This window comes from Ips typographus, linkage group LG15, assembly GCF_016097725.1.
Source record: "Ips typographus isolate SLU linkage group LG15, UJ_Ityp_2.0, whole genome shotgun sequence".
NCBI classification, from domain to species: domain Eukaryota; kingdom Metazoa; phylum Arthropoda; class Insecta; order Coleoptera; family Curculionidae; genus Ips; species Ips typographus.
This window is the reverse complement of record NC_138436.1, coordinates 6281672-6297389: the sequence shown is the minus strand read 5'-3', so window position 1 is coordinate 6297389 and position 15718 is coordinate 6281672. Positions and strand designations below refer to the sequence as shown.

Below are 15718 nucleotides of genomic sequence, written 5' to 3'. Positions count from 1 at the left end.
AATTAGGTTCTTTTAGATTAAACAGCCAAACTAATGGTCTGTGATCAGTGTAAATTTTAAATTTCTGTCCATACAAATATGGTCGAAAATATTTACAAGCCCATACTATTCCTAAGAGTTCCTTTTCTATTGTGGAATATTTTTGCTCTGTTTCATTAAGGGTTCTAGATGCATAAGCAATGGGTTGATCATTTGGTGGATTTCCTTGTGACAATACAGCCCCTAAAGCTATATTTGAAGCATCAGTGGTTAGCACAAAAGGTTTTGAAAAATCTGGATATTTTAAAATGGGTGCATTTATTAGTAATTCTTTAAGGTGTTCAAAAGATTTAATAAAGGCTTCATTATGAGTTACTTTTGTTCCTTTTTTCAAACAAATGGTTAATGGTTTTGTAATTTTGGCAAAGTCTTTAATGAATCTACGGTAGTAACCTGCTAATCCAAGAAAAGATTTAATTTCTTTTTGAGTTTTTGGAATTGGAAAATTTTTAACTGATTCGATTTTTTCAGGATTGGGTTTTACTCCTTCACATGTTATTTTATGTCCAAGATAAGCGACTTCTTTGTGTAAAAATTCTGATTTGTCTAATTGAACTTTGAAAATTGATTGTCGAAGACGTTCAAAAACTTCACGAAGTCTTTCAATATGTTCCTGAAGGGATGTGCTAAAAATGATTATATCATCAAGGTAGACTAAACATGTCTCATTTTGAAGTCCTCTGAGCATGTTATTCATAACTCTTTGAAAGGTTGAAGGTGCATTTTTAAGACCGAATGGCATTCTTTTAAATTCGTAATGACCTGTATCTGTAGAAAATGCAATTTTAGGAATATCCAAAGGGTCTCAACTCAATTTGATGAAATCCATTAGCAAGATCAAGAGTAGAAAAATACTGAGCTTTTCCTAACTTGTCAAGGATGTCCGATATATTTGGTAAAGGAAATTTATCATCGATGGTTTTTTCGTTTAATTTTCTATAGTCTATGAATATTCTCCATTTCCTTTTTCCGGATGCGTCTAATTTTTTTGGTACAATCCAAAGGGGGCTACTCCAAGGAGAATTAGAGTGTTGAATGATATTATTTTCAAGCATTTTGTTTATTTGCATATTTACTTCTTGTTTATGCACTGCGGGGTATCGATATGTCTTTGTAAATATTGGGGTTTCATCCGTTAAATTGATTTTATGTTTAATTTGATTAGTGAAAGTTAAAGGTGTTTCTTCACAATAAAATATGTCTCGATATTGAAAGCAAAGATTTCTAATAGCTTTAAATTCTTCTTTGTTACAATGAGAAAGACGTAAATTTTTAAAAGGTTGTCATAATATTCGTTAATTTCCGTGTTAGTTTCCATTTTTTCCACAAAATTTATTTCTGTTTCATTTACTTTTTCAATATTTAAAGGTTCAAAAATGTTAATTTTTATAGGATTTTCAGAAAGATTTAAAATAGTTGTTAATGCATGAAAATTATTAACTTCTACTAAAGCTTCTGGCATTTCCGCTTTTCCAAAATTTATGTAGTTTAATATACCTAAACCTTGTTGTTGTTTAAGAGGAAGTTTCACTTTTTGACATGTTCTAGGTGATATTACAATTTCAAAAGTATTACAGTTGATTGAATTGTTAGGTTGATTATCGAACAATAAGGATATTACAATTTCAGGTGTTTCTGACATACAGTTAGGAATCGAGATTCGATAACAAATTTTTAAAAAACTTTATTGTTTGCGGTAAAGCGACAAGTGACAACTAACTCAAATATAGGTTACAGTCCTATTTAATACATTAAATGTACTGAGCTAAGCATAAGCATTTATTGCTACAATGTTAGCATTTCTAGGAACGTAACTCTAGTATTGTAGGTGTAATGTAATACATGTTTAGAGATTTGTTTGTTTGTATGTATGTATACATACAATGTACACAATAACTAAAATATACATTTACATAACACATTAGTAGACCCTCTAGTTAACGGTAAATACATGTTTTCTTAAAGTTCTAAAAAAAATAAATTTTTTCAGACTATTACTAAGAATTTTGTGAGACCAATGGGACATGTAAAATCTAATATATCTAATACATATAGTACTAAATTTTATTTATTCTTATTTAAAATTAAACTGTAAGTATAAGTTTTAATTATTCAAAAGGGAGGATCATTCATTTTGAGTATCACCAAGAATCTTTTTAATTTTTAATTTTAGGTACATCATTTTGTTTTTTACTGTAGTTATTTAAAAAAGATATTGGTCAATGAATTTAATAAAATATTTAAATTATATTCACAATTATGTGTATTGCAGCTATGCCCCTCAAATATTCAAATATTTGATAAGTTTAACAAAATATATGTAGTTAAAATGGATTTTTGGGAATTACAAGTAAAAAAAATATTCTGCTTCTGCTTCTTCTACTAAACTTTTTATGGTTAAATATGTAAAATCTGTATACAGTACTGCATCTGTGTTGGGGTAGCAAAGCCCACTATACATAAAATTAATGAAACAGTCCTCTTCTTGAATTAAATAGACTTTGCAATACTCACATTTTGTTTTTTTTTTATTGCAGCGTGAGCAGCATAACCTGCTATGTATACTACAAGAGCTTACATTCTTTCATCAATGTCATCCAAATGATCTTGATCCATTTCTGTGACGGTAATATCTGGTGTAGTCCTGACCAAATTCAATGTAACTGTTGGAGGATCAATAAATTCCAATAAATCTTGTCTTGAAATTGGTATGGATCCAAACTTCCGTGACTTCCGCGGTTTGTCACTTTGAACCCTTAATTGGCTCTCTGATTCTTAGATTTGTCATAATGACACATGTTAGTTGGAACCAGATTGATACCTAATAGATAAGTAACATTGGAAGTAAAGCATATGATTTTGATTTTTCATCCAAACTTTGTCATTGATAAGTAATGCTTACTTACTGTTCTTGATACTTAATATACTATTACAAATTTAGTGAGATGTGTACAAGAAACTATTAAACTGTATTATTAAATTGACAGAAATGGTTTCAATAACCTTGATGTGCAGTATCTTATTTACTGTTAGGTCATCCACCTCATCAAATAATCGCGTGCAGTTTTGGATGACCCAGTTGTCTTATTTACTTCGTCAAAACCAAAAAAAAATAATAAGTGTGGAAGATTTGTGACTAGCATAATGCAAAATGTAGTGTGGAACAATGTACAGGGTTACTGATTGAATATAGACCACCCCAATACAAGTTTTATTCTTAGTATTAGAGAAAAACTTTCAATACGAAAGTGATACAAAGGTCTACTACTACTGTCGGATGTGTTTTCTTCGCTAAACAAGAAGAAACATACATTAGCGATGTGTCTAGATTTATCACAAGCTTTCGATACCGTAAATCATAAAGAACTATTGGAAAGATATGGGATTAGAGGTCGTGCATAGGAGCTTATCAAGTCATACTTGACGTGTAGAACGCAGCAGATAGTAGAACGTGATCATGAAGGGCAATTAATAAAATCTAATAAAATTGGCATTAAAAGGGGAGTGCATACTGAGGCCACTCCTTTATATTATTTATACAAATGATCTAGTCGCTTTTTCTGGGGAAAACACCGACTTACATGCGGATAATAATGCCAATTTTTAGCGAAAAAAACGAAGAACTTATGTTGACTTCTGTTGAAACGGTTATAAACAGGTTTAATGACTATTTTTGCAATAATGACTTGGTCTTAAGTATGCTTAAAACGCACGGCATTTTGTTTGGTAATCGAACGCACAATGACTTCCATTTGACTTACAACTCGGAAAACATAACATCTGTCAAACATATTAATTTTTTGTGTATTAACATTGATGACCGCATGGACTGGGGAGTGCATGTTGGGGAGGTTGCTGCTAGCCTGAGTCGCTATTGTTATGCGCTAAGGATAGTGAGCGAAGGAGCGGGAATCGAAGCAGCGTTGACTGCTTATCATGACTACATCGACTCTAAAATCAGATATGACTTGATTTTCTGGGGTAACTCCAGAGATATAAACAGGGTATTGATTTGGCAGAAGCGTTGTATTCGAAATATATTTTCTATGAGTCCAACCATTTCGTAAACTGAAATTTAGATTAAACACGCGTAAACATCGGGACAATGAAGACATTAAAACTTATTATTATGACTTACTTACCTTGGCAAATGAAATTAACCCAGACATGTCTTTTGAAACTTTTAGAGATTATTTTGAAAACGGTTTAAATCCGTCGTGTTTTGAAATGTATTATTTGCTAAGCTCTAATAATAAAAATTTGAGTGATTTAAACCAACTAGTCTTGAAAATAAGTGATATTAAAGAGCGTGTATTATTTAGTCAAATGAATCGGCAAAGTAAATTTTACATTTCGGACGGAATGAATTTTCGGTCTCGTAAGGATCGGTTGAAAAACAAATTTGACAAATACGGTACTATTCGTACTTGGCCAAATAAGTATTGTAAAAATTGTGAATTTCAGTCCAACAATTATTGTGGAAATAATAAGTACAAAGGGACCAAGTTAAACAAAAATTATTTTTACTATCGAAATGTGTCACAAGAAAAGCAAAATTATTCTAGGTTTGATCAAAATCGAGGTATAAGAAATAGTAATACCAGAAATAATTGTTCATCAAAATGTAAAAATTTTAATCGAGGTAGCAACAAGTTTTACAATTTTGGACAAAATAAGAATGTTTCTACACATCAGAATCCTAGTGAATGTGAAAACTCAATGTTAAGTGTCGATGAAGTTGCTCTAAACTCGACAAACAGTAAAGATAGCAATTTATTGTCAATCAAAGCTTCAATAAATAACGAAGACAATTTGTTTGATGTAATTTTAGATACAGAGTGTGAACCGATCGACAGTAGTGCGACCAGCTGAACCAGGAAGTCGAGATGTCGACTCTCCTCGGTCAAGAAGATCAAGTTAAGTAGTCCATTCTAACCCGAAAGTGACCAAGCCAGCCGCCAGAAAATCCAGAAAGAAAAAAAAGTCCTTAGCGTATGAACTTGTGTAAGTACCATTGTTAAATTGTTAATTGTTAGTGTGTTTATGACCGTATTATGCAGACCCATTTATGTATACTACATTTGTCACCAAATGTCACGTTTAATTTATGAGCCCTTTCGGATTCATTAATTAAACTGACTCACGACGTTAAACGTCGTGCCGGGATCTCAGTTTTAAGGATGGAATCAAACACCGAGTTTTCTATTAAACACTTAAATCTATTAAATAAACAATACAGTCATAAACACACTAAAAGTTGACAATTTAACAATTGTACTTACATAGACTCATAAGCTAAGGACTTAGCATTTTCTGGCGGCGGGCTTGGTCACTTTCTTGTTGGAACAATTCTGGAGAATGGACTACTTAACTTGATCTTCTTGACCGAGGAGAGTCGACATCTCGACTTCCTGGTTCAGCTGGTCGCACTACTGTCGATTGGTTCACCACCATCAGGTCGGGTCTACCGTTGTAATATACGAAACTCTTTTGGAAGAACTCATGTGTTCTTGAGATCAAGTTTGGATATCCCAAAAACTGACCCATGACCTTGAATACAGGACCATTGGCCTCATGTCTCTGATGGTTGTTCCACTTTTCGTAGTCTATATGGTTGGCTATGCAGATGTTGTCGTAGGTGTCCAGGCCTTGACCATTCGAATTGTCCATTAATTTCTTCACAACTGTATTTAAATCATCTGCCATGGTTAATCCTTTGAATAATGGAACGAAGTGAGTCTTAATTAGGTACTCTGTCACAACAAAGTACTCTCTCAGTCTCCAGGACATGAGAGAAAAGAACCTACCTTTGATTTTCAGTTCTCGCTCCTTTGCTTTAAGACCAATGACTAGATGATAATCCTTTGTCATTGATCTCGGTCAGGAACTCTTTCCAGTTGGTTGCGGGTGAATTGATAAAAGTTTGCAAAACTTTCTTGGAAGGAATGGGTGTGTTTGGATGTGATCTGATGTGGTTTAGGATGTCGGTCTTGTTCATGGAGTGACTTTTATCTGAATAGATGATTGATGGATCCAGGACATCTGGGATTTCGTAGCATCTTGTTAAAGGGAGGCTATGCCACTCATCTCCAAAATCCTGCACTTGTTTTGGAGTTGGCCATGTCCCTGTAGTTATGTGGGAATGAAATGGATGATCCGGATGAACTTTTGCTTTGTCTACATACCACTGCTTGGTCTCATTAAATTTTGAAGAGAGGACTAAATAAGCCAGGTCACTGGCCAAGGCATTTGCATAGTCTTCATCAATATCTTTCGGCATATGGACCTGGTCTGACAAACTCCTCAACCCATCCAAATATTGGACAAAGGGGTGTCCCCAGTGTCTGAAGGAGCCAAAAATGGTGAGGACCAGATTCGGATTGTCCAGCTTGTGGATCAAATTGAAGATTGGTTCAAGAGGGATGCCGTGATTTTTCATGGCCGTGACCGACTGTTTAACATGACGGCTGAATTCAGGGAATTCAGGGATCAAGTGTCGGTACTCATGAGCCAGATCTGCCATTCTGAGAGAGGCAATAGGCTCAATCAACTTCAGAGCATCATATGCTTGATTCCCGACTAATCGTAGACATTTGTCACCCAATCTGTATATTTGATTGAGGGTTTCCCATTCAGATGCCGCGAACATTTTATCCACCCGGTTTACCATAGAGATTAAAGTCTGGAACCGAGCAACATATGTGTCTTTACACATAAGCAAAGTGTTGGTCCATAATAATTTTATCATCAAGGAAGAAGACGAACCCATGATTGATCAAAATTCTTCCGAAGTTCTTGCTCCTATATACGATTTGATCCGGATGGTCCGGAGAAACACGTTTCGTCCCCGTAATCTTCAAGAGCTCCGTGATCTCTGTACTGTCTATGGCGTTTAAAAACAAGGTAACAATGTGGAGATCTAAAAAGTAAGCACCCCACTTGAGAATGGCAGGATGACATTTGGTCTTGTCTGGGTTACCTATGGTCTTATTTATCCAACCTCTAAAGAATGCCGACACTACAGGATAAGTCGTGTCACTATCAGCCTGGGAGAGACGCATCAAGTCTTTGATAAGTGAGAGGTCAAAATTGTCACTCAAGTTTTTTCTTCCAAACCATTCATGGAACTCGCGAGGGGTTGTAAATAAGCCAAGTTGGCATTTGAGTTTGTCTAAAACTCCCATACGCGATTTCCACAGCTTTAAATTCCAGCTTGGCCTGTAAGGCAGTCCTTTAGAGTACTTGAGAAATTCATTGATTTCATCTTCTAAGAGGGGAGAGTTTAAAGAATAATCGACATTCGATAGATATTCCACTCCCGTTTTAGCACTCGGGGGGAGGGATTCAAACTCGTCCAGTTCTGGGGCAACATCCTCATAACTCATCGATGTCGCCAAATCGCATTCGTCATAAAATTCCATTTTGAGCAAGTAACGTTTAAGTACTTTCTGTTTGGCGCTTCCTGGTTCAGCTGGTCGCACTACTGTCGATTGGTTCACAATGTGTAATAAAAATCGTATATTTTATTAATATGCATGTAACCTACATTTTCGAAAAAGCTGTGTTTTGATACACTTCAAATACAAAAGATACATATAAGAAGCATGCATTTAAAATACTCCCATGCACATACACAATACATATAAAGACAACATTGCACATGTTTTGTTTTCCAATTTTGGTCAGCGTTAGAAGAAGAAACAGAGAAAGCAAATTGATAATAAAACTACATTTTACCAAACAGTTAAAAACATCGTTCTCCTGAAGCAACTCTTCTACTTCATTCAAAATGTCATTCGAACTGATCGGCAATTTTAATTCCAATGCTTCCAAATGTGCCAAATTATTATTTGATGGATAAGATTCGTTTGTTTCAGCACCATCAGATAATTTATTGAAAATTTGTTTCAATAAGTCATAGTTTTTATCAAGTTTGTTATTAATTTCCATTAGTTGGTTTTCATGGTCTTTTAATATTCTTCTTTGTTTGACTAAATATTCTAGAGATTTCTTGCCCATTTTCTCTAGGAAAATAAAAAATACATCAACACAACCAACCAATTTACGAAAAGGGACATAACCTAGGACATGACAGCTTTAAAAACTTGCTATATTTACAACCTACAATAAACTATATGGTAAATGCCCTAAAAAACCCATCTATTTCGATTAGGTTAAACTGTTCAATTCAAACAAATTCCTTTTGGATTTTTTTTATGATGTGGTTGGACTGTCAAATTCAAAGTTCACAACACAACATAAAATTAGTAACCTATAAATTGCAAACATCTGGATAGAGTTAAGGGATTCTTGCCTGTGCTAACATTATCAGGTTTATTGCTTGACATACCAATATCGTGATTTTCATTTCCTAACGGACCTCCTGGATAAGGCTGATCATTGTGTTTCAATTGGGCTGGGTCTTCTCCATGAAGATTATTTAGAGGTCCTGTAAAATTATGTATTTTAGAACTGCTGCTTTTCAAATACTTTTTTATTGAGAAAAAATCTTTAATAAAAAATTATAGTAAGGTTTACCTTCTTTGGTTTTCTCATTTTTTGGTCTGCTGACAACAGGACTGGCATCTGATCTATGCAGCTCAAATGTCTTATTATTTTTAGCAACTGTAAAAGTAAATAAGTTTTCTAGTACACACTTTATATAATATAAACAAAAAATGTAATTAGATACCTTTATTTTTATTAAAAGTTGGAAAATTATCCAAAGACGCTTCATCACTTTCTTCACTGCTTGAAAAAGTCCTTTTCTTTCTTTCCCTTGTAGGCGGTAATTCATTTAGCTGTTCTATGTCACTAATGTCTGATGTAAAGCAAGCCTTTGTGGCTTTTGAATTTGCAATCGCAAAATCATCGAACAGTTTTTGACTCATTAAAAGAATGGAAAAGCTTTTCCACTCTGAAGATGGATTTTCTTGAGCTTTAATAGCTCTTTTTAATTTTGTTCTGCCATAAGGTGGGTAATATGATTTTGAATTATCATCAAAAAGCCACTTTTTTGGCAACACTTCTACTTCTTCACTCTCTACAAACTTGGCCACAACCCAAACCATTCTAAAAAGTAAATAAAATCATAGAATACATAACTACATGTTTTATCAATATGTACCAGTTTAAAAAAATCTATGGAATGCAGTAAAATAACAATAATAAAATAAAACTGCATTATTATTTCTGGATAATTATTAAGATTATTTATTTTTTAAATCCGTATTATTTATAATATATTATAAGTAATATAGATTTATATACTGGCATATTAATTCTTATACATATCATTAATGATGAAGTAGTGGATAGACTACAAATTTATTACCAAAAGGTAAACGAACTAATTTGCACTCTATTTCTGTTAATGGCCAATGACACAGTAGAACATCTAAGGTGTTAACTTCAAATATATTTAGGTTTGATGACTTGCATGGTTTATCAAAAAAAATTGATTTGTTATTGTATTTGTGACCTATGCATACAGGTTCATTATTTTTAGCTGAAAATGCAAAATTTCTTATTTCAATGACAGTTTTTAACTGACAATGATAGTTTTATTCCTTTCCAAGAAATTGATTTATATTCAGGCCCTTTGCAGCCTATTGGTTGTGTGACTGGCTAAATTGTGGACTATCAAAACTTTGAATATTTTTATGCAAATCATTAGACCCATGATAAGAATGTGCTTCACTAAGTCTGAAAATAATTTGAGACAAGGGATTTCCAGGTTTTCGCAAAAGATTTTTTAACTTCTGTAAATAGTTTTCAAATTCAAAATTTTTCAATGCTTCCAAAACAACGAACATCATCAACAAGATGCAGAAGATTATGAAAGTTGTGAGAAAGGAATTCAGGACCATACAAGTTCTTAACCATTTTAACAAAGTGGATCAATAGCTCTTCTGCATTATCTGTAAATGAGTGACATAACTTTGAAGAAGACAATATCCTCATTGCTACAGACAAAGTGAAAAAGTTTTGATATTTTTGTTTTGAAATAACTCCCTTCAATGCAAGGGAACTTGTATAAAATAAAAATTGCCGGAACTCAGTAGCTTTCCATCGTTTCACTTCTGAAAGACTTCTTGGACTTCTAACAAATTCTGATGGTAGGTACTGAATAAAAGACATCAAGTTTTTAGAAATAGTTTCAATGCTAGAGGACGAAAGTTTATGTGGAGGTTTTCCAAAGCACCATGTACCACAAACAATTTTTTTAACAACACCTAAGGCAACTAAGTGCATATAATCCAATGGGAATTCTTTAATAATGTCAATATTTGGAATTTTAACAAGGCTTGTATAACCTGTATGATATTCAATATTTGTCTGATTTACAAATTCATTGTGGGTTCTTTTATTAAATTTTAAGGAAGGAAAACAAATCCTATCCTTTTTATATTCCCCTTCTTGAGTACATTTTGTACAAGAATAATAACCTGAATGCCCTTTAATATATAAAGCTGAAGCTTTTGCAACAGCATCCATACAAAACATTTTAACTTTAAATTTATATTTTTGACCAAAAAAATCTAAACCATTTGATGTTAAAGAAATAGCCTCATTTACAAAATCTAACATAAATTCATTAAAATTATTTGGCTTGGTATACCCGTGATAAATTCCAATTGGAAATACAACTTTAGAACATTTAAGTAAAGTAATGGATCCCAAAATAGGATATAACTGGCTTGAAGAGCTTTTTGTTAGTGGGATACCCAATGTTAATAGAAACTTCCACTACTTCATCTGGAAGCAAAGATTTGCAGTGAAAAATCTGTTCCAAGGACTTTTGAATACCTATGTGGTAATACTTGCCAAGTTCAACAGACCTAACTTGAATGCAGGTGGGAGTTTTCAAAAATGTTCTTGGATCTTTAGGAATACTTTTTAAACTGTCCTCTGAATTAGTAGGAAAGTTAGATAAAACATTTAACAAATCTTTTAAAGCATTATGAGTTATTTTGTGAGTGACCGCCCAGTGACGTAACTTATTTAAAGTACTGCAAGAATCTTCACTTTGAGAAGTTATATTATTTTTACATATTGAAGGTTCCGTTGATATTGTATGCAATGAAAGTGGAGTACTGAAATTAGATTCAAGATTAGCTTCAACAGTAATATCATCCGAGTTTGAGTCAGTCAGTATCTACATCAGTATTATGATTTAAAAAAGAATCACAATCTGAAAGAGTTTCGAAATTGGCAGTATCACTTTCAGAAGTCGGGGACAATAGTCTTGTGTTCTTGTTTGTGTTAATTTCTGATATACTATGGTTGGTATTAATATTACTGCTTATAACATCAGAAGTGGTAATGTTTGATGTACTGGTACTAGCAGTAGTGGAGCTACAAACTTCAGTCACAGAATAACTGCTGTAGACTAAACTTTGCACTGATTCAACTTTGTCATTGTTTGATCTTGAGCAAAGATCACTATTAACTAAGTTAAGAACTTCATTCCGTTCTTTCCTAAGGTGTCTGTACCAAGTTCTGTTTCTTATCAGCTGGGGTTTAGGTTTGTTTATGAGTTTTTTAATAGGAAGCATGTCTGATGCCGTTAGCAATACCATAAAAAGTAGGGTTAGAATTGAAATAATACTTTTATACTTATCTTATCAATATTTGCAACACAGCACACAAAAGATGGTTTCTGGCGAAAGAGAAATGTAATTCCACCAACTCAAAGCAAATACTTGCTACTAAACGTTATGTAGTATTCGAAAATAAAAACTCGACACACAATTATCCGCGGCGTCGGTTATTGTGCCTTTACTTTCCACACGAAACGTACGTGACGTGACACGTGACTGTCGGCTCTCCGTCTCGCTAAAATGTCATGAATGTCAAGTGTCACAAAGACAATTCGTGAATTGTCAAAATACGAAAATAAAAAAATTCGTAATTTTCAAAGTTTTCGTTTTTCGTTGGTTAACACAACAGTACAACACTCATAATTGGTATATGTGTTGGTCAGAGACAACCACACATAAATGTTCTGACTGGTTATGAACAACAACTAGTATTTGGGATATTCACAGGATAGTATATGAGTATTACAAAGTGAATATTTTGTTAGTAATATTCTTGTTTTAATATAAACCGAATATTATTTTAATATTCTCTAAGAAATATTCCTCGAATAATTGAATTCATGTTTAAATATACAAAATATTCGTCTAATATTCAATGAATGTTCAGATATATATAACCCGTTTAGAAGATGCAATGAATATTCTATGAATATCGAATGTTAATAGGGCAGGGGTAAAGTGACCATAATTTTTGAGGTTCAATGACGGACAAAAGAAAAAGAAGCGCCGCAGACGAAAAATTTTAAGGTGCCACGCCAAAATAATTAATATTAATATATATAAGTTAATATTTTCACTTAATGATCATGTGCATGCGGCGGCGCAAAGGCAAAACAAAACATTCTACCTAATTCCATTTGTTTTTCCTACCGGAAGAACGCTAAACTGCGCAATTAATCACGAGAAGATGACTACAAATAGTTAATGGAAGAAATTCAAATTTTGAAAGCTTGCCGCTAGATGCCGCGACATTTCGAGTAAAATTATGCAGGGCAGTAGAATGAATGATTAATCGAATGTAAAATCGAATAAAATAAATGTTCCTGATAGCGGGTGAGCGCCGTGCAATAATATAATGGTCATTTAACAAGCTATTTTATCATTAATTTGTATAAATCCATAAATACTTGAAATACGGACGTTAAGACGGACAAATATTAATGACGGACCCACTTCTTCAATGACGGACTGTCCGTCACAATGACGGACGTATCGTCACTTTAGGCAGGGGGCTGCTTATACCTGGGGGGTAATTGTGTAACGTTTTGAACGTCGGTCGGTAAGAATTATACGTCATTTTTGAAGTTTAATATATGGAGCAAATTTCAAAATGACGTATAAATCTTACCGACCGACGCGACGTTCGAAATGGTTACACAATCAGCCCCCTGTTTCGAAAAGATCGTCGGTCGGGTATATTGAAACAAAAAATCATGAAAATTTACTTTTATTCATTAATTTTGATGATGACACAAAACAAAATATTATACATAATTATACTATACATTAGGTATAATATACCAGGTGTCCAAGAGCACCCTGGACATAGGAGATTAACATGGGAAAACGGTTGATTACGGCAACGGGTAAACAGATCATTGTTGCTGGTACGGTTTTGGTTTTAGTTATTGATTTCATATACTCAATGAGTCTGTCTTCTTCCTGAGACATATATTCTATAGATGATCGAATGATCTCGTTTTTGACCATGTGAGAGTTTGCTATGAGATTGCTTCTAATCTCATCTTTGATAACAGTTAATGGGTTTGTTCCTCCAGGAATATTGACAGACAGTGGGTCTTCAAGTAATTTCCGAAACGATAACAAATTTGGTGTTCCCAATTTTGGATGTTCTACTTTGCCTGCCATCTCTGTCACCTACGTATCACCGTTTTCTCGGACCAGTTTCCAAAAACTTAGACTTTCAGTCAATGGATCTGGAAATGCACGAATCAAAAATCGTGTGAGTGACATTTCACAACCCCCTCCAAGACATGGATCCAGGAATAGTACTGCTGCTTTAAACTCGCGAGTTTCAAGTATCTCCGGATGTTTCAAAACTCTTTTGGGAGAGTTTCTGATTGCAGGATTGTGGAGCTCCAGTAAGTTCCTGGCAAAGTTCCCAAGGAAATTGTAGTGAACTATAGCATTTATGGGGCTTGTAGCGAAATGAGCAACAGTCAGAGCATTAGAATTGATGGTAGACATTGTGTTAGCCAGTGTTGGTAATTGGTCGTTAGTCACACATGTAACTCTAGCCCATCTTTTACTTTCTATACCCATTATGTTTCCTCTGAAAATAGGCACTTTCCCGTAAATCAAGAAATCTGCAGATTGGAGTGTTTCGTCTTTGTTAATTATTAGTCCCAATTTTGTGGTTCCTTCTTCGAACTCATAATTTTCTGATTGTTTTCTACGATTCGATTGAGAGACGTTGTAAGTTTATCTTCATTTCGATAAGGCTGTACTCTGTACTGTGTGCAAACTACCTGATTGTCTCCTTGTGCCAGTGATTTCACCTTCGTATTATGGAGCTTGGCTTCCCTTCTGATGACCAACAAATTAGTGACGCTCCATCCTTTCTGTCTTAATCCTTCCAGTCCACCAGCCTGTCCATTCCAGCACACCAGTTCATTCGGTTTGTTTTCGACGACTGTTCCTCTAACTGTCATAAGGTCTGGTCTACCGTTGTAGTAAACAAAGCTTTTCTGGAAGAATTCATGTGTTCTAAGGATTAAATTGGGATATCCCAAGAACTGACCCATAACTTTGAACACTGGATTCATTGGCCTCATGTCGTTGGTGATTATTCCATTTTTCATAGTCTATGTGATTGGCAATACATATTGTCACGTTTCGGGGGTAGCGTAGGAAGAGAAACAACAAACGTAGCTCAAGTATGTCTCCTTTATTTTTATACCGAAGATAATGCCTAACTAAATCTTACCCCCAGATTAGGAGGGCCGCCAGTACCGCTGCAGGCGGGACGCCCATGGAACACTCTTTACGAGGGGGTGCGTGGGGGTGTGTGTGTGTGTGTGTGTGTGTAAGGCCTTCTGATGTGCCGCCAAGCGGAACCCGCTCGATACGAGCAGGGAACCCCTATGTCCGACAAGCCCGAAGGATTTACTTTAGGCACTGCAAGCCCTCTTGAAGTGTCGCCAAGCGAAACCCGCTCGATACAAGCAGGGAGCCCCTATGACCGACACGCCCAAAGGACTTACTTCAGGTACTGATAGGGTCAAGAGTCCCGACGGTCACCACTGGGTTGCGTAAGAACTCTAGTCTTTTCAGCCTGGATTTCCAAGAGGGTATCGAGCCGTCCGGGCACTAGGAAGTTCGGACTGATGCTCGATAGACCGACCCAGAGACCAGTGATCTTCGATGGCTTGAGACGCTGATTAAATACTCATCTCATGACCCCAATTTGCCTTGGTCTCGCTGATTCGGCAGTGCACTGGGGGAGACCGGGGCCAGACTAGGTAACGGAACATGGTGCAACTTATGTTATTCGTGACATCTCCCCCCTCTGAAGAGTGTTCGCCCCGGACACTTAACCCTAACTTAACTAAATAACCTACATGCCCCATAGCTTTATTTACAACGTGTGACCAATCGTAACTTATGTCCTATTACGCTCCCCTTGTGGTTCTCCTGGAATCCGTTGCTCCTTCCTGGAGGGCGGCCTTACGCGGCTTCGTCTTGCCTATCTGTGCGCCAGAGCACCCGTTACTCAGTTCGCGGGTGGTGGCGCCCTCTACTGACTTTCCTTGTCCACTTCGAAGTGCGCGGGATGGTCGCTTGTTCCGTGAGTTCCTAGGTTGTGATATCCTGGCGGAAGAGGGCGTGACGGTCGGTCAACCTATTTAAATATGTATTTTGTAAGTTTATGTTTTTATTGTTTATACTTAATTGTTTAGACTATGTAAGCTTTATGAAATATACTTAGTTTGCACCCTACTTATGCAAAATGTTACCCTTACAACTTATTTTATTGTTTAACTGGCCGTCGAAGTGTAAGAACAGAATAATGGCATCAAGTAAGTTCACTTTTTCCCCTTTTCTCTATTATCTTC

The 15718-nt window shown here is 35.2% G+C and overlaps 1 protein-coding gene and 1 long non-coding RNA gene across 6 annotated transcripts in view; one reads left to right on the top strand and one right to left on the bottom strand.

Annotated features, from left to right (window-relative positions):
- The window catches only part of LOC145738083 (uncharacterized), a 147579-nt gene that overhangs the window by 50675 nt on the left and 81186 nt on the right, over window positions 1-15718 (top strand). The window lies entirely within an intron of this gene.
- LOC145738387 (uncharacterized) lies at window positions 8253-8930 on the bottom strand. The gene is made up of 3 exons (XM_081993207.1): window positions 8732-8930; window positions 8578-8664; window positions 8253-8488 (listed from the first exon to the last, which is right to left on the bottom strand). Exons 1-3 carry the CDS (start codon window positions 8928-8930, stop codon window positions 8304-8306), a joined length of 471 nt encoding a protein of 156 aa, XP_081849333.1. The 3' UTR covers window positions 8253-8303.

Excerpts from the sequence above, each read along its gene's own strand:
- LOC145738387 (XM_081993207.1), bottom strand. The coding sequence starts at position 8,930 with ATGAGTCAAAAACTGTTCGATGATTTTGCGATTGCAAATTCAAAAGCC. Across the intron at positions 8,665-8,731 it reads AACTTTTAATAAAAATAAAG|TTGCTAAAAATAATAAGACA; the intron begins GTATCTAATTAC and ends TTACTTTTACAG. Across the intron at positions 8,489-8,577 it reads AAATGAGAAAACCAAAGAAG|GACCTCTAAATAATCTTCAT; the intron begins GTAAACCTTACT and ends ATAATTTTACAG.